The sequence below is a fragment of the Equus przewalskii genome, unplaced genomic scaffold (assembly GCF_037783145.1).
Source record: "Equus przewalskii isolate Varuska unplaced genomic scaffold, EquPr2 ChrUn-9, whole genome shotgun sequence".
In the NCBI taxonomy this organism is placed as follows: domain Eukaryota; kingdom Metazoa; phylum Chordata; class Mammalia; order Perissodactyla; family Equidae; genus Equus; species Equus przewalskii.
In genome coordinates, this window is record NW_027228757.1 from 26,154 (window position 1) to 50,455 (window position 24,302).

General features: G+C 46.9%; 1 protein-coding gene across 6 annotated transcripts; it reads right to left on the reverse strand.

Annotated features, from left to right (window-relative positions):
• Positions 1–1,887: 1,887 nt before the first annotated feature.
• LOC103567522 (SLAM family member 9-like) lies at positions 1,888–24,185 on the reverse strand. 6 transcript variants are annotated; one of them, XM_070608527.1, is made up of 8 exons: positions 24,083–24,185; positions 16,852–16,965; positions 11,153–11,536; positions 8,580–8,858; positions 6,589–6,723; positions 6,327–6,418; positions 5,522–6,065; positions 1,888–2,132 (listed from the first exon to the last, which is right to left on the reverse strand). In XM_070608527.1, exons 1-7 carry the CDS (start codon positions 24,168–24,170, stop codon positions 5,979–5,981), a joined length of 1,179 nt encoding a protein of 392 aa, XP_070464628.1. In that variant the 5' UTR covers positions 24,171–24,185; the 3' UTR covers positions 1,888–2,132; positions 5,522–5,978. The 6 variants fall into 6 exon arrangements, with proteins under 6 accessions (XP_070464628.1, XP_070464629.1, XP_070464627.1 ...); XM_070608528.1 differs by having other exon boundaries at positions 5,025–6,065; XM_070608526.1 differs by having other exon boundaries at positions 4,516–6,065.
• Between the last annotated feature and the right edge of the window lie 117 nt (positions 24,186–24,302).

A 24,302-nucleotide genomic window follows, 5' to 3' on the forward strand; every position in this document is an offset into this window, starting at 1 on the left:
GCACCTGAGCAGCCAGACAACTGCACTGGGACCTTCTGTCTTTTCTTGTGCTTTGTCAAGTTTTCTAAATCATAAATGGATACTTTCTATATTCTGCCAAGTTTTAAAACACATTTGTTGGAGTGCAAATGTGTTATTTTTTAATGTTTGAAGGAATCTACCTGTAATAGCATGTGGCTCTTATGCCCTTAAGGGGAAAATATTTAAATAAGTTTTACAATATTTTCTGTGCTGATTTTTTGAGCTTTACACACACATGTAGATCAATTTTAGCAATCCATACTTTTTTTAGAAATTGCCAATTTCATAAAGATTTTTAAATTGAATGGACATTAATTAATATTACATTCTCTTAGTTTTTCTAGTTGTTGTTCTGGTTCTGGTGCTGTAAATATGAGAGGATCTCACCGAAAGGCTTGTGATAACTTAGGTGAAGACTCTGGCCCTGAGAGCTGTGGAATCCCATTGCTCAGTTCATGGCTTTTCTTTCTGGGTCTGTTTGCTAAAGCAGTTTGGTGGTTCAGCTGGTGGTATGCAGTATGTTGAGGGGGTTCCCTCTCCCTCCAATCTCTCCACTACAGCTGGGAAATGAGAGATAATAAGTGTGTGTATTTCTTTGGTTTTTAGTTTGTTTGTTTGTTTTTGGAGATTAAATAAAACATCATACACCTGGATCACAGGAGAGGTACAAACATTCAAGATCAGACACCCAGGCAAGACTTAATCTCACAAATGAACATGACCAAAGAAAAGTATGTCAATCCGAGGAGGGCTAATAAGAAATGGAGCATAAAGAGAGGTGAGCGACAGAGACAAACGTTCCGTCAGACAGGCAGGAGAGTCCCCTGCGCCGGGCAGGTACGTCCCACCATGGAGATGAAGAGCTCAGACTAGAAAGCCATCAGCATCCACACAAGCAGCGTCTACTCATCTGTCCTGACTCAGGGCTCCCCAGGCAGCCCAGTGACAACGTAGTTTCCCATGTGGCCTGTCTTTGGGAGAAAACATACTGCTCAGGCTAACAGGACCATCCAGCCCAGTTAGCAAGTGTGCCTCTTACTACAAATTAATAAATCAGCATTCTGGTTTTGTCTATCAGTGTCTTTTGACATTTGTTAGCAAGATTTTGCATCTCCAAGGCAAATCACACAGGGCGATGGATGAAATGGAGCTTCTGGGCTCAGGCTCAGGGTTTGTGTTGTGGGGTACTGGCATTGGCCACCCCAAGATATGTCTCTTTGGCATGAGGATTATTTGGGGCTGGTTACTTTTAATAAACTGCAGATGGGAAGGAGGCTCTGAGGAGTGGAACTTGCTCGCCCTTTGTTAGGAGATATTTGCATTGTAAAGGATATCTCCATCTGTATAGGTGTCTCCCTCTCTGTATGAGGAAGAAGGGAGGATGACCTTAACTCTAGAAACTCTTAATCAATGCCAAAGGCAAGGACTTAAATCTGCATTTGTTTACTGTACTTCTGTGGTAATCTCCCATGATCAACTCCCCCTCCACCCCCAACAACCTCCTTTGTCATTAGCTTCAGATGATATTTGAGGTGGGGACTTCAGCCATTTTGGCAAGTTGCTCAGCTTGCCTGAGCCTCTCCCATGTATACATGTTATAAAGCCTTGTTTAATTTTCTCCTTTTGTTCTGTCTCATGTGAATTTAATTCATTCTCCGGCCAGAAGAACCCACAGTGGGTAGAGGAAATGTCTTCCTCCTCTACAGTGTGTCAGACTTTGGACCTTGGTGAGCACATCAAAGTAATTCCAACCCATGGGATCTCATCATTCACTCATTCTTTCACTCAAGCACCATTTCCTGCACTGCGTGCTGAGCACACATGGAGAACCATCTTGAAAGACAAACTCAGTTTCTCCTTGCCATGTGCATTCCCATTTGAATTTATTGAAGGCTTCATGTAGATCAATGTTTTAGTTCTCTATCCTGGTCATGCATCAGAATGACTTATTGAGTTTTTAAAAATACAGATGATCCCCAGTTTGGAGGTAGGGTCCAGGCTTCTGTTTTTAAAAGCTCTCCAGTTGATCTGATGAACAGCCAGGTTGGTGAGCTGGGTCATGGGGAGTGTCCATTTGAATCACTTAGACCACCATTTTCTCTTTGCCTGTCCTGTGTAGAGAGATCCAGAAATATTTAGGATTATTTCAATAAAGATTCCGAAGGCATCAATTCAACACAATAGAAAATGAAAATGAGCATAAATACTTTAACGACTTTCCAAGATGATGTGCTTCTGGTTGGCACATATGTGGTGTTATCTGTCTGAAACATGGCCCTGCTCATGTCACTGCCCTGCTCAAAAATTGTAATAGATGATCTTTTTCCTGATAAGTGTTATAGAGAATCTGATGATACAGAAAAAGAAACAGGTGCCTGAAGATAACCACTGTTAAGTTCTTGACATATCAGCTTTTAGACTTCCTTTATGCCAACATAAAAATATGGTTGTATATATTCATAATACAGGTTAATAGTATACATACTGTCTGCTAACTCATTTAATATCTCAGGGGCAGTTTCCCACCTAAATATGTAAAGATGCAATTTATCCTTCTTATTACATCTATAGTGCTCCACCATGTGGACAGACTACACCTTATTTAACCAGTGTACAGCTGTCAAGAGTGGGGGCTTTAGAATCCAACTCCAAAATTTAATCCCAGCTCTGCCACTTCCTAGTTATGTGACCTGGAGCAGGTTCATTAAGTATCAGTGTTGCAGTTTCCTGGGAAGAATAATGGTATTTGCATAATAGGATTTGCAGTTTACACTTTGAGGCCTCCATTCCCATTGTCTTTAAACTACAGCCCAGATTAAACGCCCCCTGACTCACAGCCTTTTGAAGAACAATGAGGAAAAACAGAGTTTGGAGGAGAAGGATGGCGCCTGGAGGAGTTTGCAGCTTTAAGTAGGGAGGTCAGGGGAGACCCTACCGAGAAGATAACGTTTGTAGAAGACCTGAAGGAGGTCAGGAAATGAGACAGGCAGACAGCTGGGGCAAGAGAATTCTAGGCAGAGCGAAGGCCCTGAGGCAGGAGCATGCATGGTGCATTGAAGGAAGGACAAAAAGCCCAGTGTCCTAGAGTGAATTAAGTGAGGAGGGGAGCAAGAGAGATCAGGTCAGATGGTACAGGGCCTTACAGATAAATTGGACCCAAGGGGAGTTCTGAGCTAAGGAGTAATGCGATGCTACTTAGGTTTTGAAAAGACCACTCTGGATGATATTTCAAAAACAGATGTTAAGGGGTTAAGTAAAAAGTAGGGAGACTGAGGTTACTGCAATAATACAGGTGAGAAATGGACCTGGGGCCAGGGGGGAGGTGAGATGTATTTTGTTATGAATATATGTATCAATATATATGGATATATAAATATTTGAACATATGTACTGAATGAAAAGATATCAGTATTTGCTGATAGAGTGTAGGGTATGAGAAAATGAATGAAGTCAAATATGACACCAAGGTTTTGTGGCCAGAACAAACGGAAGGATTGAGGTGACAATTTTAGGGATGGGAAACTGTATGGGCAGCATGTTTGGGGAGTCTGAATTTAGACGTGTCAAGCTGGAGACGCCTGTTACACATGCGAGTGGAGATGTCAAGTAAACAGTTGGGAATTTATGATGTGGAGTCCAGGGAAGGATCACATCTGTGAGTCCCTTTTGCCACATAAGGTCATAATGTCACAGGTTCCAGAGATTAGTGCGTGGTCATAACATCAGAAATAAAATGAGTGCAGGTAGTGAAGAGAGGTGGTCTGGGTGGTTTGGGTATGAGCCCTGGGATATCCCAGAACTTGGAGGTTGGAGAGATTGGAAAAAAACTGATAAAGGAAACTAAGGAGCAGCTACTCAGTAGGAGGAAAAGAATGGCGAGTGGGGAACGAAAGGCGAGGACAGTGTTTCGAGGAAGTATAGGTCCATTGCTGCTGAAAGGTCACAGGAGATGAGGGCTAAGAATTGACCACTGGAGTTAACAACCCGGAGTTTCCTGACAACCCGGACAAGAGCAGATTCAATGGAGAGGTGGGGTCAATGCATGACAAGAGAAAATTCCAGTGAGGAGATGTCATCTTTTTGTCTCTCAGCTTTCTGCTCAGCTTAAGGGAAAAGAGGTCAGAAACAGTCTTTTTATGGATCCCACTACTCCTCCCTTATCCATGCGCCATCCAGCAGGCTCCTAGCATTGCTTCATAATGCTCAAGCCTGTGGCTCAGAACTTTGCTCTGAGGTCAGGGATGAAGCAGCTGATCTGAGCTGACTGGGAGGGAAACCAAGAGACCCAGGAATCTAGGGCAAGAGACAAGGTACCACAGTTTATAGTACCAGTGGGTCCATCTCTGACCCAAGAGCTGTGATCCAAGGCAGAAGGCAGAAGCTTTCAGGAGGCAAGGACTCGCATGGAGGAGAGAAGCTCCTACACACAACAGTGCACGCTGAATCAGGTCCTCAGACAACATGAGGCTGGAGCTGGAGTAGGGAAGTCCCCACCTCAGATCTCTGGGCCAGGGAGAGTCATGAGAGCTCATCGACAGGGTCATGGGAGGTCATCACATCCATTCTTGCTTCCACATGGACCCACCACCAGAAAGACCTGCAGCAGCCTCTGTGCTCTTGGTCTCAGTCTGCTGAGCTCCTGTGGGAGGAAGGGTGGCCCAGACCCTTCACAGAGACAGGTACTTGTTTTCTTGTTCCTGGCCTCCTACAGCCCTGACACCCTCTTGAGGGAGCCCCAGGTTAGTCCAGCAGGGAAGACTCATGACTAATCCAGGACAGACTGTGGCCATGACCTTAGTTACATCCAAAGCATTTGAAAATATCAGACATGGGAGAGACCATTTCCAAACCTTTGGACCAGACAGGATCCATAGAACATGTGACTTGGAAGGAGGCTTCAGGCAGGATGGTAATATTTCAACAGACAGGGATGGGAGCAAGGAACAGGGAGAGAGAACTGTCATTCTAGACACAGGGATGTCAGTGAGCAAAGAGGGGCTGACCTAGGGGCTGAGGCCAGCATGGTTGTGGGGGGCTGAGAGTCAGCAGAAGAGTCTGGAGACAGCTGGTTCGACAAGCTTCGCACCCCACAACAGCCCCACCAAGGAGGGTGGGAGGTCACTGCACATCCATTCCAACTACCAAGTGCCCCTATCCAAGGTAGGAGAAGAGATGAAGCTGTTTTCTTAAGAGGGCAACTCCCAGCTTTGGGCCTCTGAAGTCATTTTCTGAGAAACAGAAGAATTGAAAGGGCCTGAAACAGTACAAATTCCTCTTCCCACTCCACAGGAAAGTGGGTTTGGGATCCATGGGCTGACACTGAGGCCGAGGTCCAGGTTAACACAGGTGGCCAAGAACAAGTGCTCTGGCCAGTATGTAACGTACACTAGACACTCCCCCCAACATACACACACACACACACTGCCCAACACCCCCAAGGGAGCCCTCCACAAGCTGCAAAGGAAGACTCGAGTCACTGCCTTTGTGGGCTCCCACCCACCCGTGCTGCTTCCATTAATCCCGAACTCAGCATCTGGCACTAAGGGCCTCACTCCCTCCTTTGTGGTCTGGTCAACATGTCTACACAGTCCCCACACTTGTGCTCATGTTCTCAGAAAGACACACAGCAGAGGTTGTAGGGATTAACACAAGCACAATCAGGAGGGTCTCCTTTGGGGAATCTTCAGGAGGAGAGGGGTCAGGAGCCAAGTCAATGACAGGGAAAGAGCACTTGTCCTGCAGGAGTGAGGGTCCTGAGTGGGAGGGCAGCTTAGGTAGGAGTCAGAGGAAATGACAGGGCTACACAAGCCTAGGGAGTTGAAGACATGAGTGTCAGAGGAATGTGGACCAGAAGCAGCTGGAGCTGGACCAGAGCTGGAAGAGGCAGGTGTCTGCAGGGATCAAGCTCAGTGTGGAGGTGTCCTAGGAATGCTGATTCTCCTGTTTTCTCTTTATCTTCATGGCCTGGCCGGGCCTGGCTTCTGGACCTCACTGTAGACAGTAGTGAGAGATTCCTTTTCTTGTAGACGTCGTTCACCCATACCCTAGGAATGTGAGACAGAAGATTCATAGAACAGCAGAGGGATAGAGAGATCCCAGAGGGACCCACAGGGAATCAATGCTGCTGACGTGAGCTGCATGTGAATTCCCCCAGAGTGCCCAGCGCTACACTGGCCCCAGTTGTAAATTTTCTTAGTAAATACCAGTGACTATCAGGAAGGAGTTAGAGACAGAAGGGCCAGAAATGCTCAGACTCAGCCACAGAGGGTGGGAGAGCCCAAATGGGCACTGCTCCCAGCTCTCACCTTGTCCCTGCCCCCTCGAGACTCCTGCAGGCTCAGCTCTGCATACTGGATGTCATCATCCTGGTTCCTGTGTTCCTCCTGCAGTCCTGCACCTGAGTCACACATAGATTGGATCAGGAATCTGGGCCTTGGAAACCTGTACCCTCCCGCACTGCTATGAAGCTCAAGGGCATTCCCTGAGTAGCAAAATGCAGGAGGAAGGGTGCCAGGGGTCAAGTGGGGCAGGGGAGGTATGTGGGCCAGAAAGGAGAAGTTAACCTGCCTCTTCCAATCTCCATCTTCTTCTTCTTCTCATGTGTCTTCCAAAGGTACAGTCCAACACCGAGGATCAGTAGCACAGCCACGACGGCCCCAAGGATGGCTTTGAGGGTGCCTGTTGAGGCCTGTCCCTGTGAATCTGTTCCCCTCAAGCAGAAAGAATGAAGAAGGTTAAGGCACAAGAGAACTTAGATACCCACTGCTAAGGAGAGATAGAGAGAGCAGGTAGAGAAGTCTGAGGGTCCTGGATCAGAAGCCGAAGAGGCAGGAGCACAGAGATTCATTCATTCAACCAGTTCCCGAGCTCCTGCTTGCTGCCTGGGATATTGAGATGGACAAGACTTGGTCCCCGCCCTTGGAGCTCGTCACCCAGCAGGGAAGACTGAGAGAATAACAAAGTCTGCCAGCCAGAGGGATCGCAGTGCAATAGCAGTTTACACCTTGTACACAGGTCTTCAGGGAAGGCTTCCCAGAGGAGGTGATGGGTAACCTGAGTCTTGAGGGAGGAATAGGAGTTTACCAGATATTCATCATTCCAGGAAGGAGGAGCACCATGTTCAGGATATGACTGTGTCAAAAAGCCAGCCCCTGAGAGTCCCCAGCACCCCACTGGGGCAGGCAGGAGAGGACAGGGCAGGAAGGAGCTGCACAAGAAAGGTCAGAGGGAGGCAGGACTCTGCTCTCAGAGGGTCTAGTGGGTGACGCTGAGTGTTGAACTTTATCTGAGGGTCCTGTTTGGAGGTGAGGGTAGGGTCACAGGGGTTTTTCTGTGATGCTGACACATCAGATCCCTCCACCAGCTCATGCAGGGTAGGTTAGGGGGGGCGAGGCTGCACTCAGGGCTACTACGTCATCCGTTCATTCAACGGAACATGCAGAACAAACTGTGCCAGAAGCTGTGCTTCGCACAGGGATTCAGAGGAGAAGAAGACAGGGCCCCTGCTCTCAAGGTGCTCCAGGCTCTGGAGGAGACAGGTAGAATACAGAGCATTGCCGCTCAGTAGGGGGCCAGGGACCCACCTCAAAGGTGATGTTGGAGGGCAGGATGGCTATAGACCCTGCAGGGCCCTGTGCAAAATGAGAATGAGGAGCCCTGTGTTCAAAGATTGTCTGAAATTTCAAGATGGCCACCACAGAGCTTTAAACCCAGCACAGAGCTCTGTGTGACAGCATGGCACACATGCTACTGAACTCAGCCATGCCTGAGGGAAATCCTTCAATAAGAATAAAGCAAGAGGTGCCAGCCCAGTGGCTCAGCGGTTAAGTTCACGCGTTCTGCTTCTCAACAGCCTTGAGATCGCCGGTTCGGATCCTGGGTGCAGACATGACACCGCTTGGCAAAAAGCCATGCTTTGGTAGGCGTCCCACATATAAAAAAGTGGAGGAAGATGGGTGTGGATGTCCACTCAGGGCCAGTCTTCCTTGGCAAACAGAGGAGGATTGGCAGTAGTTAGCTCAGGGCTGATCTTCCTCAACTAAAAAAAAAGAAAGAATAAGGCAAGAAATGAAGGAAAAGGTAGGAGGAATGATGGTAGAGGAAACAGCACATCCAGAGGCTCTAACTTTGCAGAAGGCAGTCGGGACTCCAAGCAAACAGGTCAGTGTGAGTGTCAGTGACCAAAACATGGGCACAGGAGCATCAGAGCCCTGAATCCTACAGGGAGTCCCTGGAGGTCAAACCCTTCAGGCGACACAGACAAATGACGCATTCCAGGTTCTTTCCCGAAGACCACTCTGCATTCCCTGTGGAGGACGGGTTGGGTGGAAGAGGTGCTGGACAGCTGCTGCCCACCAGCAGGGGCAAGAGGTGAGAGGCACAGACGTGAGAGTCATTTAAGAGCAGAAACAAGTTGGATGTGCCTCCAGACTCCTGTAGGGGGTGGCCAGGTTGGGGTGGTGCTGATAAACATGGTGGGGAGAAAAGCCCAGAATCCTCAGACCCCAGAGCTTCCTGAGCTCTGACAGTGCGCCTCACCTCTGGCATGTTGTACTCACCATGGGCACACAGTGTCCCAAGGAATGTGGTGACATTTTTCTGGTCCTCCGAGTTGCTGACCACACAGGTGAGACTGGCATTGGGTGGGCTCGGAGGCAGGCTCACAGCCAGGGTCCAGGAGTTGCGGGCTGGTTCCAGCTCCCTTGGGAGGTCCTTGCTTTCCCAGGTCACGTTCATGTCCTCTGTGACCCCTGAAGCCCTGCACTCCAGGGTGATGTTGCACCAGCCTCCTGTGGTAGACACTGACTGGACCAGGATCTGGGGAAGGGGCACAGGCTCTGGGGTGGGAGGGACAAGAGAATGGAGTCACACATGAGTGGAAAACACTACAATTTGCACATTCTCATCCACTATCTCACTGAAGCTCTGTCTTCCTCCCTCTAGGAAGGGGAGACATTTTATAGAGGAAATAAAATTTACCCAAAGCTAAATATGTTGCAAGAGACAAGAAGGAAGGGAGCCACTGAGTTAAGCCTTATGTGACTGCACTAGACTGAGAAAGTCTTAAAATCTCCCACAAGAAAATAAAGCCAGCACTCCACCCACCCAAGGCCCACTATTTTTAGAAATTGGGTCTTTCCCAGAAGGAGAAGAAGTGGAATGAAGGACATGTCCTGGTCCAGGGCTCTCACTCTGCTTCTCCTGCTGAGATGATGCCTGGACTACACAGCCCACAGTGAACAAGGACGTCTGGCCAGCTCTGGGAGTCCCAAGAAAGGCCCCATGCGCCCCAAAGTGGAGAGATGTGGGAGATGCAGTGGTTATGACTAGGGACGACACCCCCAAATGTGATTAGAACATGCCACTGAACTTGTGGTACACAGAGGAGGAGAAGTGACATATTTTCCAGACATCATAGAAATCCCATGGAGACCTAAAGCTGTCAAAGCCACTCTCCGTAGCAGGATATTTCTCTATGGAGAGGAATGTAGGGAAAGAAAGAGGTGCTAAATGAGGTCTTCAGAAGTGTGGCAGGCTAGACTTGCTCCTACGTCTATGGAAGTTCTTAGGGCTGGATTTTGTGAGTGAGGCTGGCCTCCGGCTGGGGCTGAGGAAGAGCAGAGGGAATAGGGAGGATGAACTACACGTGATTTCTGAATTACAGCAGGCAGAACAGTGCCCCCGCCCAAAGATGTCCACATCCTAATCCTCAGGGCCTGTGAATATGTTAGGTAATGGCAAAGGGGAATTAAGGTAGTAGATAGAATTAAGGTTGCTGATCAGCTGACATTAAAATAGAGAGATTATTCTGGATTGTTTGGATGGGACCTATGTAATCACAAGCGTTCTTAAAAGTAGAAGAAAGAAGGAGAGGAGTCAGAGGGATGCAGTGTGAGGAGAACTCGTCCCGCCATTGCTGCCTTTGAAGACAGACGAATGTGGCCAAGAGCTAGGAATGCAGGGAGCCAGCAGGAGGTGGAAAAGACAAGAAAATGTTTTTTCCCGTGGCTCCTGCAGAAAGGAACACAGCCCTGCCAACACCTTCACTTTAGTCCAGTGAGACCCGTGTCTGACTCCTGACCTACACACAGCAGAGTAAGGGAACACAGTTGTGTGGATTTAGCCCGCTACGTTTGTAGTACAGCCGTCCCTCCTCATCCACGGTTACACTTTCCCAGGTTTCTGTTAGCCACGGTCAACCACACACCAAAAAGATTAAATGAGAAATTCCAGAAATAAAGTCGTCATGTTTTAAATTGCATAGTTTTCTGAGTAATGTGTTGAAGTCTCACGGCATCCCGCTCCATCCCGCCCGCGACATGAATCTTCCCTTTGTCCAGCATGTCCACACTGTATACACTACCCATCCATCAGTCACTTAGCAGCCAGCTGGGTTATCAGATCTACCGTGATGGTGTCTCAGTGCTTGTGTTCAAGTAACCTTCATTTTACTTGATAATGATCCCAAAGATCAAGAGTAGTGACGCTCGGATATGCCAAAGTGAAGACATAAAGTAATTCTTTTAAGTGAAAAGGTGACAGTTCTTGACTTAATGAAGAAAGAAAAAAATCATATGCTGAGGTTGCAAAGATCTATAGTAACTTTTATTACAGTATAGTGTTATCATCGTTCTATTTTATTATTAGTTACTACTCATCTCTTACTGTGCCTAATTTATAAATGCAGCTTTATCATAGGTATGTATGTATAGGAAAAGCATGCTATATATACGGTTCGGTACTATCCACGGTTTCAAGCATCCACTGGAGGTCTTGGAATGTATCCTCCACAGATAAGGGGGGCCACTATAATTTGTTATAGCAGGAATAGAAAACTAACACATAAATTAAGTCAACTGAATCCTCTAAAGAACAATGTATTACGGCAAAAATTCCATTTCCCCCATAACTCTATTTTTATCTCCCAAAACACTGAAGTGATTCTTTCCCTGGTGTGAATCTCAGCTCTGCTCTCCATTTGTGCTGAACCCACTTACCCTAATTTCAAGGGGGAAAATAGAGCCTGAAGGCTGCTGTCAGGAAGGAGTCCTGCAAAATGGTGCCCACGCGAAACTCCTAGGCACCAAAGAAGGTCATAGCCATGGGATTGAGGTGAGGGGGTGTCACGTACCATAGACAGTGAGGTCGAAAATCTGGTGAGATTCCATTCCCCCAGTTAAGCTGGCTCGAGCCCGGTACTGCCCACTGTCCTCACGGGTCAAGTTCTCAATCCTCAGGGACGTCATGTTGGGCACACGGACCCTCTGCATGTACTTGTCCTGTAGTTTGACCCAGGTTGGAGTCTCTTCTGCCCCATTACGGACTTTCAGCATGACTAGATATTTAAGGGCAGGGCCAAAGGCCCAAACGATCTCCTCCAGCTCAGTTCCTGGCTCCTTGATCACATGAAACCACACAGAACCTCCTCGGATCCTCTTCAGAGAAACGTAGGATCCAGAATCCTGAACTCCAGCACCATGTGCTCCAGAACTCTTGACCCCAGTGCTGCAGACACCTAGGGCATTGGAAACAGGAACGTGAGTGTTCTTCGATCAAGAATAATAGAGAGAATCACAGAACCCATCTTTTTGTGTTTGTGTGTGGAAATGAAGATTGGCCCTGAGCTAACATCAGTGCAAATCTTGCTCTATTTTGTATGTGGGATGCTGCCACAGCATGGTTTGATGAGCAGTGTGTAGGTCCGCACCAAAGCTCTGAACCCGTGAACCCTTGGATGCCAAAGCGGAGTGTGCAAACTTAAGCACTATGACAGCAGGCTAAAAAGTGGACCCATCTTTTTAATGAAATCCATCCAATGTACTCCTTTGATTCCTGGAAGGCAGCCTAGTACAATGAATTTGAAGCAACTCTGGAATCAAGTCCCGGTTCCAGTGGAGTGTAACCTTGAACAGGTTACCTAAACGTGCTAACCTGCAGTCAGGTTCCGTACCTGCCTCAAAATGAAAGTGTGAATTAAATGAGCTCAAGGATCAAAAGCACCTGCACATTTTCTGACACATACTAAGAGCATATCTGTAGGAGGCAGCTTCCAAGGTGGGTCCAAAGACCCCTCCCTCCTCATGCTTACACCTTTAGTAACCACCTAGCCCTGGAGTGTGGTCTGACCTGGTGACTCACTTCTAAGGAACAGGATACAGCAAAGGTGATGGGATGTCACTTAGCGATGTGAGCTTATACAAGACTGTGACCCGTCTTTCTCGCACTCTCTCTCTCTCTCCCTCAGTCTGATGGAGCCAGCTGCCATGTTGTCAGCTGCCCTGTGGAGAGACCCACACAGCGAGGAACTGAGGGCAGCCTCCAGCCAACAGCCAGGGAGGAACTGAGGCCCTCAGTCCAATAGCCACAGGAACTGCATCCTATCAGCAATCACACGAGTGAGCTCAGAAGCAGATTCTTCCCAGCTGAGCCTTGAGCTGACTGCAGCCCCCGCCAAAGCCTTGATTTCAGTCTCAGAGACCCTGAGCCAGAGAACCAGCTAAACCACCCCTGGATCCTGACCCACAGAAGCTGTGAGGCTGTACATGGTATTGTTTTAAGGCACAAGTTTTCGAGTAACAGGTTACACAGCAATGGATAACTAATACAATAACAAGGTTGCTCTCCCTTCCCCTTCCTTCCAGGCAGTGTAGTAGTCAGGGCTGGGCTGTGGTAACAAATAATTACAGTGCCTCAGGGTCTTAAAAGGGGAGTTTGTATCCTACACCACACATCCCATGAGAGAGGGAGGGAGGGGGCCTGTCATACGTGGTGGAGGCTCCACCACCTTGTAGCTGCACCACATGAAACCCACAGTGTCCTCACAGCCTCTCAGTCCCACTTCAAAGTATGTTTTATTGAAATGTCCTGAAGTGTCAGACTGGGTGATCTAGTACAACAGATGGTCTAAAACTTGGACTTCAGAGCCAGTGAGACTAAATTTGAGGCCAGGTCTCCATTTCCTGGCTGTGTGAGATTTGAGCTGTTATTCAACCTCTTGGCCTTCACTTTCTCATCTGTGAAATGGAAATGATGACCGTGCTCACCTCACAGAATCATTGTGGGGACTTAAGAAGATAAAAGCTCTCAGCAGTGTTCGATAACTCATCCACAAATGTGTTCCAGCTCACTACGATGATGATGATTCTTGACCAAGCCTACCTGGGATCAGAACCAGACATTCCCAGGTGCCAGGATGGTGCCCTTTCCTCTCCCCTACCTGCCCCTCTAAGGGGTCTCGCCCTGGGTACAGGGCTGGGCTCAGACACCCGTGGGTGCAATCCCATAGGCGGCTATAGGGAGTCAAAGTCCAGCCAAGGCCTTCTTGTTTACCAAAGGCCTCAGACTGAAAGGAAATTTATTGCTGTGTAGACAGCAGCTGGCTTCCATGGCCACTGTCAGCTCCTATGTTATCAGGTACCTGAAGACATCTGTGCTGCAGGGGAGAGTGGTAAAGATGGAGGAAGGACAGGCTACATGCTATCCCAAGCTTGGGTTGAAAAAATTAGTACTATCAACTGCATTTGGTGTGGGCATTCTCCACTTTCTTTAGTGAGTTGCTTTATAATCTTAAAAGTATTATGTGTTCATAAAAAACTATTTTATGCATTATGGAGTTGATTCAAGTAAAAGTTCCAAGAGTGCCTCCTGTCAGAGATAAGCCTCCTTATTGACCTGTATCTTTCCAGACCTTTCTCTGCATAGCCACAAATGCCATAAACTCTGTAAACACAGGGTTTCTGTTTGTACATTCATTCCAGCTTCCTGATGGCCTGTGTGGGTCTCAGACTCTCTTGGAACAGGCTGTGACAGCCTCCCGGTTCCCTCATTAATTAACAAGTGAAATTAAAGCATTCTTTAACACCTCAGCCAATCAAGGCATTCAGAGTTCATCACACATTGAAGTGTGCAATTTTGGACACAGCAATGGACACTAATCATTAGTGCTCTATCTAACCTGGGGCTCAGCGAAACATCCTGTTCCAATGGGGAGCTGCTCAGATGGACGAACTGACAAACAGCATTTCAATCGCCAGGGTGGCACCTTCCTAAGTGATTTTCACAGTAATTCTGACCCCATTGTGTTTGTCTATTTCTCCCAGCGTTGGTAAGAGGGGGTCAGCCCGGGGAAACAGAGAGAAAGAAGCTGATACTTTCTGCTCCACAGACAGAAACTGAGAAGCTCTGGCCGAGGTTCTCAGTCAGCCGCTTCTGAGGAGCACAGCTGCAGTGAGCTTTCCTGAGCAGGGTTTGCAGTGTTGCACACACTGGGGGGAAGGAGATGACTTCCTTCCAGGTGGTCTGGAGACCCCTCTCAGGAGCAGTTGACAGGAAAAACAGAGGGCCAGGCTGGATCCCAAACACAAGGCTTGAAGAGGATTCCTTCCCTCCTTGGAGAGCTGAGGAAGTGACCACAGGGACTGCCAGGGGTCTTCTCTTTGAAGGTGCCCTAAACAGGCTCACCAGCTGGCCATCACTGTCAGGCCACAGGAATAGGACAGGGGGGGATGAAGAGAGAGAGCAGCGGCCTTGAAGCAGCCACAGGAGAGTCCTGTCTGGGTGGACTCAGGAATATCATCCCCTTAGAGGGGATCTGCCCAGGCCCTCCTTTCACAGAGGAGGAGGCTCCCTGGTGGGTGACCTTGTCCTGGGTCACACAGAGCAGAGCCAGGCCTGGAGCCTGGGTCTCCTCTCTTCCCGCCCAGTACTCTCCCCTGCAGGAGCTGCCCACCAGCTCCCCCACCCTTTCCCTGCCCTCCCCAGGGCTCCTCCCTACCAGCACTCTGTCTGATGCCAGGATCTGAGCAGGTCCCGGAGTCTCACCCTCCAACTTCCCTCTCCCGGGAAAGGGAAGCAAGAATTAGAGGGGTAGCAGAGCAGGGGCTTCTGGCTAGGGGAGGGTTAAACAGCAGCCAAGCCAGATTCCCCACTTTCTAGAGAGGAGGGACCCAGGGAGAGAGGTGGCTCAGCCCTCAGGTTGCGGGAGGATTGGCCCCAGAAGCTGCGTGGGGAGCACCAGCTGTGAGGAAGATGGACGAATTCTTAGAAAGAGAAGGAAGGCAGCAAGAGCTCTCTGGTCCACAAAGGATCTAATCCTGAAGAAGAAAATAAAGACTGGGGAGCGCATGGTGGTAAACAAGATAGAGTTAAAATTCATTTAAACAATATAAAGTTTAACACTCAAAAATCACCATAAAATGTTATGCAGTTTTCTGACCCTTCCTCCTTTTTTCCTCCCCCACCCCCATCTTTATCTCTCTCTCTCTCTCTCTCTCTTTCTATTTATATAATCTTACAACCCCGGGCCTTTGCAGAAAACTCTATATAATTTAACAAACTTCTCCAGTTAAATAAAATTGAAGAAGTGGAGAAAGCAGACATTTTACTGTTGACACTACGTTACCTAGTTAAAGGGGTCTAATGCAAAGCACATCACGAATTCAAGACATTCTGTGTACAGATGCTCTCTAATCCAGTAAATTTCATATAATTCCCTGCAACTTCGTATAGTGGCTGGGATATTAGCACAAAAAAATACAACCATGAAAGCTTTCACAGCCTTCACTTAAATTCCTAATTCAATGGTTGTTATTTTCCCACTATTTCTTTCCTTAATTTCATTATACGTAAACATAAAATCTCCGATAAAGTCATAGATGAGATATCCGGCCGTCCTGAGCACAGTGTTCCTTTCAGTTCCCTTTTTGCTGAACCCTTCCCCTCTCTACTTCCTCCTCCTCTGTCTCCTCCCCAAGTTCACCCTCCCTGAGAACCCACCTTAGCAGTCTACTGTTTCTTTCCACATTTTCTCCAGTTATAAACACGTAGATACACAGACACCCTTAAATTTCGAGGCTCCTGTTCATTTACAAAATGAGAATTTCATGGTATTCAATGTCCCGCATCTTGCTCATGGAAATCCACATATCCGACCTCATGGAAGTTGGAAATCCCACCCAGACAACCAGTCATTCAGTTTTTTTTTTCCTCCTTGTTATTCCATGGGACAGATGCTGCCCAATTTATTCAATCATTCTCAAACTGCTGGGTACCTCCTTTCTTTCCAGAGTTTTTCTCTAAAATGTTGCTTTCAGTCTGGGGTCTCCAGGACTTGAACAGCATTGGTGGTGTTGGGAGATGCAACCCACAGGCAGGAAAAAGGCATCCTCCTAGAGGATTCACTTTACCCGAAGATAAACACTTCTTAACATTTAAGATGAAAACTAACACTGTAGTAAAATGTAAAATTCACAAGTAATTTGAAGTTAAAGTTGAGACTCCCAGGGACTCTCTACTTGGTGCTTGGAGCTGAGCCCCAAACCCAGGCGGGCACTGCTCGTTCACTCTCCTTTTGAAGAGGAGAAGCCCAAGAAGCCCAGACTACAGTTGATTCCTCCAGCTCTGACATGGTGGTGCCAGGTCAGCCCTCTCTTCCACACGACAGCTGCTGAAGCTGGCAGGTCCCCTCTGAGTTTCAGGCCAGGGGTGCCTGGTTCCTACGCACTCTGTCCCCAGGAGCAGCTTCTTTGTCTGTCTCCATCCCTCATCCCTGGAGAGCTCCAGGCTCCCCTGGCTTCACTGTTATTGCAGCAGAAGTGGCCTTGCCTCTCTGGTAATGGTCCCCTTAAGGCAGCACTGCTGGGACCTCAGGGTTCCCAGCCTCCACGCAACCAAAAAGCCATTTGTTCTTTCTGTTCACCCATGGACAGTACATTTGCTAAATTATAAGAGTTGTTTTGTCTTTTGTTCACCAAAGACAGCAGACAGGGGAGGGAGACCCTGCCCCCCTGCTCCACCCCGCTGCCCTCCCTCCCAGGAGCCCGGACCACTCACTGAGGAGGAGGCTGCTGAAGCCCAGGAGCCAGGAGGCCCAGCAGAGGGGGGGGTCTTCTGAGCAGGGCCCCATCGCAGGCTGCCTGCCAGCCTGTTCCGCTGCAGAGGAAGCGTCTAGGAGGCAGAGACAAAAGCAGAGGAAAAGCTTCACTCAGACAAGCCCTTTGCTCTCTTCCCCACCCCAAGGGCGGAGCTAAATTTTAGTTCTGGGATCGCAGCCCAATAGTTAGAGTAAGCCATTCAGCTCTTTCCTATCATCCCTGGTATCTACAGTAAGACATCAATCATAATTTCAGAACCAGTTATAAACAGCCTCACTCTATGATCCTCCTGGCCCAGTGTTGCAGAGTCCCCTCCCTGTAGTGATCTCACACTTTCCAGCCCTACACCCACTCAAAACCCTCACCTGCTTCTCCGGTCAACGGCCTGCCCCAGGCAGCCCTGGCCACCAGTGCCAGTGTGGTCAGCTCAGAGGTCACTCTTTTAGAGCCTGGCTGGGCTAAGCCTCACCTTAATGAGTCAAATTTCCATTCGGATTTCCACAAATTTCAACTGTCAGTCACCTAAGTAAGAAGCTCTGAGCAAAACAGCAAAGCTCTTTGTGGGAAATGTCAAATCCCTACACCCCAATGCACATATTGCCGTTTGCCTATTGCTTGCGCCTACATGGCTTTCTCGGCGGCCACTAGTGCTAGTGATGCTCCCCACACAGGGCGTAGACTAACCTCTACAGAAACTGACAGGCTCTTAGCTGCATCACAACCAGGCTTTTCCTCTAAGCCTCTGCCAGCCCTGCTCCCACTATCACAGAGCAGCAGGGACAGAGACCTGCACATCCTCCTGGCCACAGCCCCAGGCTGCCTGAGACTCACTGCCCCTACTGATGGTCAGGCCCCGGACTCTTCCCCCAGACTGGAGACTTGCAACATCCGAAAACTCTTGCCTCCCCTACCTTAGGGGACCAGCGCCATCTTCCTAACTCCTGAGAAGTGCGTCCTTCTCCTCCCCACCGAGGCTTCCCCCTCCGCTGCCCACGTAGAACACCCCAAGGCTGGAGCTGCAGCACTGGCCCCATGACCATGCACTCAAGCTAGTCAGGGCACTGCATAGTAACCCATTTTTGAATGTGACAACCAAGCCCTAAAGTGTTGTACAACTTGTGAAAGGTCACACAGCAAATCAAGGGTGAGGGTCTGCACTCTTAACAACAAACTCTGGAAAAAAATCCCCAACATCACAGCTGTCCAATCCCACTGTGTGGCCTCAAGCAGGTCACCTAATTCCAGTCTGTTCAACCCCTAAACTGCTCTGCAGCATCCCAGACAAGAGAACGTTCAACACTGGCTTGATTCCCCCACCCCACCTTGTAATGAGGACATCACTTCAAAAGGCAGTCCATGAGTCTTGAGGTCTGGAACTTCTTGTGTGGAGTCAAAATCCAGGCAGCTCCTCCACTAGTCACTCTCGGGGTGATGGGGAGCAAGTCTCATAGGGCCCCTTCCTCTCTGTCCCTATGCCTCCTGTGAAAGCACTCTTCATGTGAGAATCGTTGAGTTATGCAAACTAATTGCTTACACCTCATTTCTACATCCCAGCCATCCTGTGCCAAGGTCTAACACACAAACAAGCTCACATGCTAGCTGCAGAACCTTTGGTAAGAGTGTGCTACACATAACTACCTGATGCCAGGAATGTTTGAGGAATTAGATGAGGGCACACCTGGATCTACAGCAGCATAATGTGTGTGTCAGGAAGGGCCAGGTAGAAGAAAAATGTCGAGTTCAGTGAGCTGAGATCACGGGAAGAATAAGAGATCTGAGCCAGGAGAAAATAAGTTCCTAGGAAGTCATAGAAATTGTAGGTAATTCTCTGGACCTCCAAGGGAGTTGGTAGATGGTAATGTCTATTTTATTGGAATTCCAAAGGGCAGGACACCCCAGTTGAGAGAGGATCGTGTGAGGAATACATTTGTTGAATATCTACTGTATGCCAGAGGCTTTCCATGTGTTCTTTTAATTAATCTACAATATATGTTTAACTAAATCCTCAAAACAACATATTATCTAAGCAATCATTCACTAATGAAGGAGCGTCCTGAAAGTCCAAAGAGATCAAATAACTTATCCAAGGTCATATTTTAACAAATGGCAATGTGCTCACAAGCTGACAATATCATCCCAGCTGTGGATGTGCTCTAGAGGAAAAGGAGGGTGTAGATTCTGAGAAATTCAAGTCATGAGTGTGAAAGACCCTGGCAAGAGAGAGATTGGCCACTTTATGATGTGAGGGGAACGTGTATCCCCAGGAGGAGGGCTGGGTGTTTAGGTAAAGGAGAGTTTGGAGGACAGGGTCTGAATTATGGTCTTTTTTCTGAACACCATGTCTGGGTGAAAGAGAAGAGCCACCTGCCCAGCCATGAATGTTTTGTAACACAGCAGCAGGGCAGCCCCAGAGCTGGACTGGAGACAGAGGGAGACAACAGCAGGTGCACACTAGTCATCACTATCTGTTTTTTCTTCCTTCCTTCCTCCTCTATAATTCAACTACTTATTTTCTGATTAAAAATAATTACAATTAGTATTTTGATTAAAAATAAATAGAACTAAAACTTTAAAAAGTCATAGCAGGATAAGGTTTAGTTTCAATGGGTCATTTAGGGAAAAGTATATAAATGCTGAGCAACTTTAGCTATAATTAGAAAATAACTAATAAATTTACAATGTATATTAAAATGTGAAGAGTGAAAATGTCAGAGTAAGGACCTCCAAAAATTCTCTCCTTCATAAAAGCAGTGAGAAAACTGGCCTACCTTTTAGAAACTTTTTCAGAATACTGGAAATTAACTAATGGCTTGCAGTAACCTGAGGAGCATTTATTCAAGAAAAATGGCTTAACCCCAATAAGAACAGGGAGCCATCTTGTGTTTTAACTTTTCCTAGTCACTTCTCTGCTCTCTGGCAGTGCTGTACACTTGAAAAATAAATGTCTGTATTCTTGGTGAACTCCAGCAGCCTTGCAGCCACGAGAGACAGCCCTTTCAAAGCCTCATTCCCAGTAAATTGTTAGGATTTGACATGTCTAGTGGTACCCCTGAAGACCCTACTTGAAATAGAGTCTGTATTTGACTTAAACTTGGAGCTCTCCCACTATGAACAGCCCTTTACCCAGCAGAATTTGACAAAAGCTATTACAGGCAATTGTTTAACTTCAGGGCTTTCTGAGATAGTGGATAATAATTGACACAAATAGACTAATTAAAACCTTGTAAGGCAAACGTGGGGAATGAGCTATCCATAGAGTCTTTGAAAGCTTTGACATATTCCTGGAATTTAGAAGTCTAAGCACATGCATACGGATGTGGGCATGTCAGAAAAGGCCTGAGAAGGCCTTCATCCTTACCTATGGCTACGATTGTGGCTCTGTGCAAGCAGGAATTGAAGTCTAACAGCACTGCCTGGATGAGTATGGAAGATAAGACCAACACGCACACAGAGACTTTCCCTCAGCAAAGACTGAGAGAGTCACTAGGCTGAGGCATTTAAGGAAACCTCTGCACAACATTAGCAGACTACTAGACCAAATGAGCAGGAACATTAGTAGACAAACACAACAAAGAATGCAAATGAGCATCATTAGTTCAGAAATAAACTAAACAAACAAGAAAAGCTACAACAGACAGCAACAACTACAAGAACAGGAAAGGGAAAGAATCTGATTTTTAGAGTCACCACATTATACTATTTTAAATGATCAGTTTCTGACCAAAAGGTATTTATAAGATATGCAAAGAAACACGAATATAGGATATATTCACAAGGGGGGAAAAACAATATCCCTGTAGAAGCATAATCATTGCACTTACTTGACAAAGACTTTAAATCAGCTATTTTAAACATGTTCAAAGAACTAAAGGAAATCATGTATGGAGAACTAAAGAAAAGTGTAAGATCAATGTATCAAATAGACAATATCAATACAGACATAGAAGCTGTAACAAAGAATCAAGTAGAAATTCTGGAGTTAAAGAATACAAAAACTGAAGTGAAAAATTCACTGGAAGAGCTCATCAGCAGCTATGAGCAGACAGAAAAATAATCACTGAACTTGAAGATATGTAAGTTTAGATTATTCAGTCTGAGGAATAAAAAGAAAAAATAATACAAAACAATAAAAAGACATTCAGAGACCTATTGGACATCATCAAGCATAACACTAAATATCTAATGGATTTCTAGAAATAGAAGAGAAACAGAAAAGCATAGAAAAAAATTTAAAAATGTTAGCAGGAAATTTCTCAAATATTATTTTTTTGAAAACACTCTAAACTACAATCAAGATACTCAGTGAGCTCCAAGTAGGAAACTCAATGAGATACACATTTCAGAGATCCATATATTAGAATCAGATTACCAAAAGATAAACGGAGGTCTGGTTCAAGATAGTGATGTAAGAGGATCCTGAAGTCACATGCTCCCAGGGGCACACCAAATCTGCATCTACATGCAAAATAATTTCCTCTGAAAAAGAATCAAATACTAGGTGAGCAGCTCCTTCACATTGGGGGAAGGTGAAAACAATCCACAAGGAAGTGAATAGGAGAGGCTGAGTCACAATCTCACCATAGACCCCACCACTGATGTGGCAATTCTCAATCATGAGGGAATTCACAACCCAGACCTTCTCCCAAAGGAAGGAAGGATTTGAACCCCACCTCTGACACCCCAACATTTAAGACCTGCACCTGACAGACAAGCCCCCAAATGCCTAACTGTGAAAGCCAACAGGGCTTGCATCTATGAGACCCACAGGCAATAGCAAACTGAGGAACAGTTCTTAAAGGGCTTCTGCATGAGGAATCACACCCCTCAGGGCCGAGTACAGAGACAGCCAACTGAAAAGTGAACAGACTTTCTATGAAAGAGGCCTATTTGCTGATCTTAAAGCATTGGCCTGAGGGGAAGGCATCTAATTTAATATGCATCTAGGGGCTACTGAAACACTCTTGAAAGTCATAGGCCAGCAGGCACCATTTTTGTGCTCTCCCTCCGCCTCACTCAAGTTTGCCGGTATCTTTCAAAGAAGAGGTTGTACACTCATCTGGCACACAAATTTTTGCAGCTGCCACCCAAGAGAGAACTCTAGATCGCCTGGCTCAGATGGTCAGTGAGACTTACTCTTGTGGGTCCCACAAGACTATAAGAAAAGTAGAAAGAGTTCTTAACCAGCTACAACCGTCAGGGCCAGTAGAGAGGCTATAGACTGAGGCCTGCAGTCTTTCTGTGAAAGAAGCCTATTAGCTTATCTTCATAGCCGCAGCCTGAGGGGCAGGCTTCTGATTCAACACACATCTAAGCAACAACTGTAATCTTCTGCAGAGAGCTTGGAGGGCAGGTGTTATCTTTGCAGTCCCTTCAACCACGCTCCAGAGCTCGGATATCTACTGGAAGGGATCTTATACATGCATCTGTTCCCAGTTTTTACATCTCGTGCCCTAGTTTTTGTGGTCGCTGCCCAGGGTACACACCCTGATCACTTGGGTCTTGTAGCAAGTGGGGCTTGTGTTCATGGGTCTAATAGGACTGTAACAAAGAGAGAGAGAGTTCTTGGCCTACTACCAACCCCAGGGCACAGCACGGAGATAGCGGACTGAAAGACAGCACAGTCTTTCTGTGAAAGACACCTATTTGCTATACTTGGAGTTTCAGCCAGAGAGACAGGCTTCAGGTTTGGCACACATCTAGAGGCTTTCTAAGGTGCTCTCCAGGGATGGAGGCTGGGTGGTGTCATCTTTGCACTCTCCCTCTGTCTCAATCCAGGTCTCCAGTATCTCCTGGAGGGAGCTCGTGCACTCATCTGGCACCCTGATTTTGGCAGCTGCCACCCTGGGGATGCCTCTTGATTACCTGGCTCTGGTGGATTGTGGACTTAGTGGTGATGGGTCCCACAGGACTACTGAAAATCAGAAAACAGTTCTTAACCTGCTATCAACCCAATGGCACAGAAAAGAGACAGCAGCAGATTGAAACGCACTCCCAATGTTTCGTGGAAAAGGCCTGTTAGCTTATCTCCATAGGGGTGGCCTGAGGGGCAATCTTCTAATTAAACACACACTTGGGTCTGACTACAGTCCTCTCCAGATAGCAGGGAGGCTGCTGAGTGCCATCTTCATGCTCCCCTCTGCCCCTCCCCCCCCCCCAGGGTGTAAGTGTCTCCAAGATAGAAGCTTGTGTACACATCTGGTACCCTGGTTTCTCTGTCTATTGCCCAGAGGATGCGTGCAGTGAAATCCTGGCTCTGGTGGCCAGCAGGGCTTGTGCTTACAGGTTCAAAGGTAGCAAAGAAAGAAATAGTTCTTAACTGGCTATCACCCCAGGGCTCAATGCAGAGGGAACAGACAGAAATGCCCATCTCCCAGTCTTCTCCTGAAAGAGGCATATTTGCATACTTCAAAAGCTATTTTGCCTCAGAGTTGGGCTTCCAATAAGCCTGAAACTGGGTGCTGCCTGAAATCATTCGCTTTGGGACATGGACAGGACTTGGCACATGCTCGGCTACTGGGATCCACTAAAAATAAAGTAGGCTGCTTGAACGATCAAAAAGGTTTGAGAGACAACCAAGAGCTAGGACAGGGTTGAATGATAAAGTCCATCTCTTACTCAAGGCCACTCCTTTAAGCCTGAGAGTGGTGGCTGTTTTATCTCACGCATAGACATCAACACAGAGAATCAAGAAAAATGACGAAACAAAGGAATATGTTCTAAATGGAAGAACAAGATGAAATTTCATAAAAAGACCTTAATGAAATGGAGATGAGTGATTTAATGGATAAAAAGTTCAAAATGATGGTCATAAAGATGTTCACTGAGCTCGGGGAAGAATAGAGCAACAAAATGAGAATTTCAAGAAAGAGATAGAAAATATAAGAAACCACCAATTAGAAGTAATGGAGATGAAGAACACAGCAACTGAACAGAAAAATACAATAAAAGGGTTCAATAACAGACTAGGTGAAGCAGAGGAAGGGAGCAGTGAACTGGAAAACAGGGCAATGAAACTCACCCAGTCAGAGCAGCAATAAGAACAAGAAAGACAGAGTGAAGATGGCCTAAGGGGCTCATGAGACAACTTCAGGTTGACCAACGTTCATGGTGTAGAGATCCCAAAAGGAGCAGAGACAGAGAAAGGGAAAGAAAACTTATTTGAAGAAATAGTAGCTGAAAACATCCCTTACCTGGGAAGAAAGCAGACATCCAGATCCAGGAACCCCAGAGGGTGCCAAAGAAGAGGAACCCGAAGAGATTCACACCAAGACACATCATAATTAAAGTGTAAAAAGTTAAATACAAGAAAGAATCTTAAAAGCAACAAGAGAACAGAACTCACATAAGACTATCAGCAGATTTTTCAGCAGAAACTTTGCAGGCCAGAAGGGAGTGGCCTGATATATTCAA

Excerpts from the sequence above, each read along its gene's own strand:
- LOC103567522 (XM_070608527.1), bottom strand. The coding sequence starts at position 24,170 with ATGATGTGTCTTGGTGTGAATCTCTTCGGGTTCCTCTTCTTTGGCACC. Across the intron at positions 16,966-24,082 it reads GATGTCTGCTTTCTTCCCAG|ACGCTTCCTCTGCAGCGGAA; the intron begins GTAAGGGATGTT and ends TCTGCCTCCTAG. Across the intron at positions 6,419-6,588 it reads GAAGATGGAGATTGGAAGAG|GTGCAGGACTGCAGGAGGAA; the intron begins GCAGGTTAACTT and ends TGTGTGACTCAG.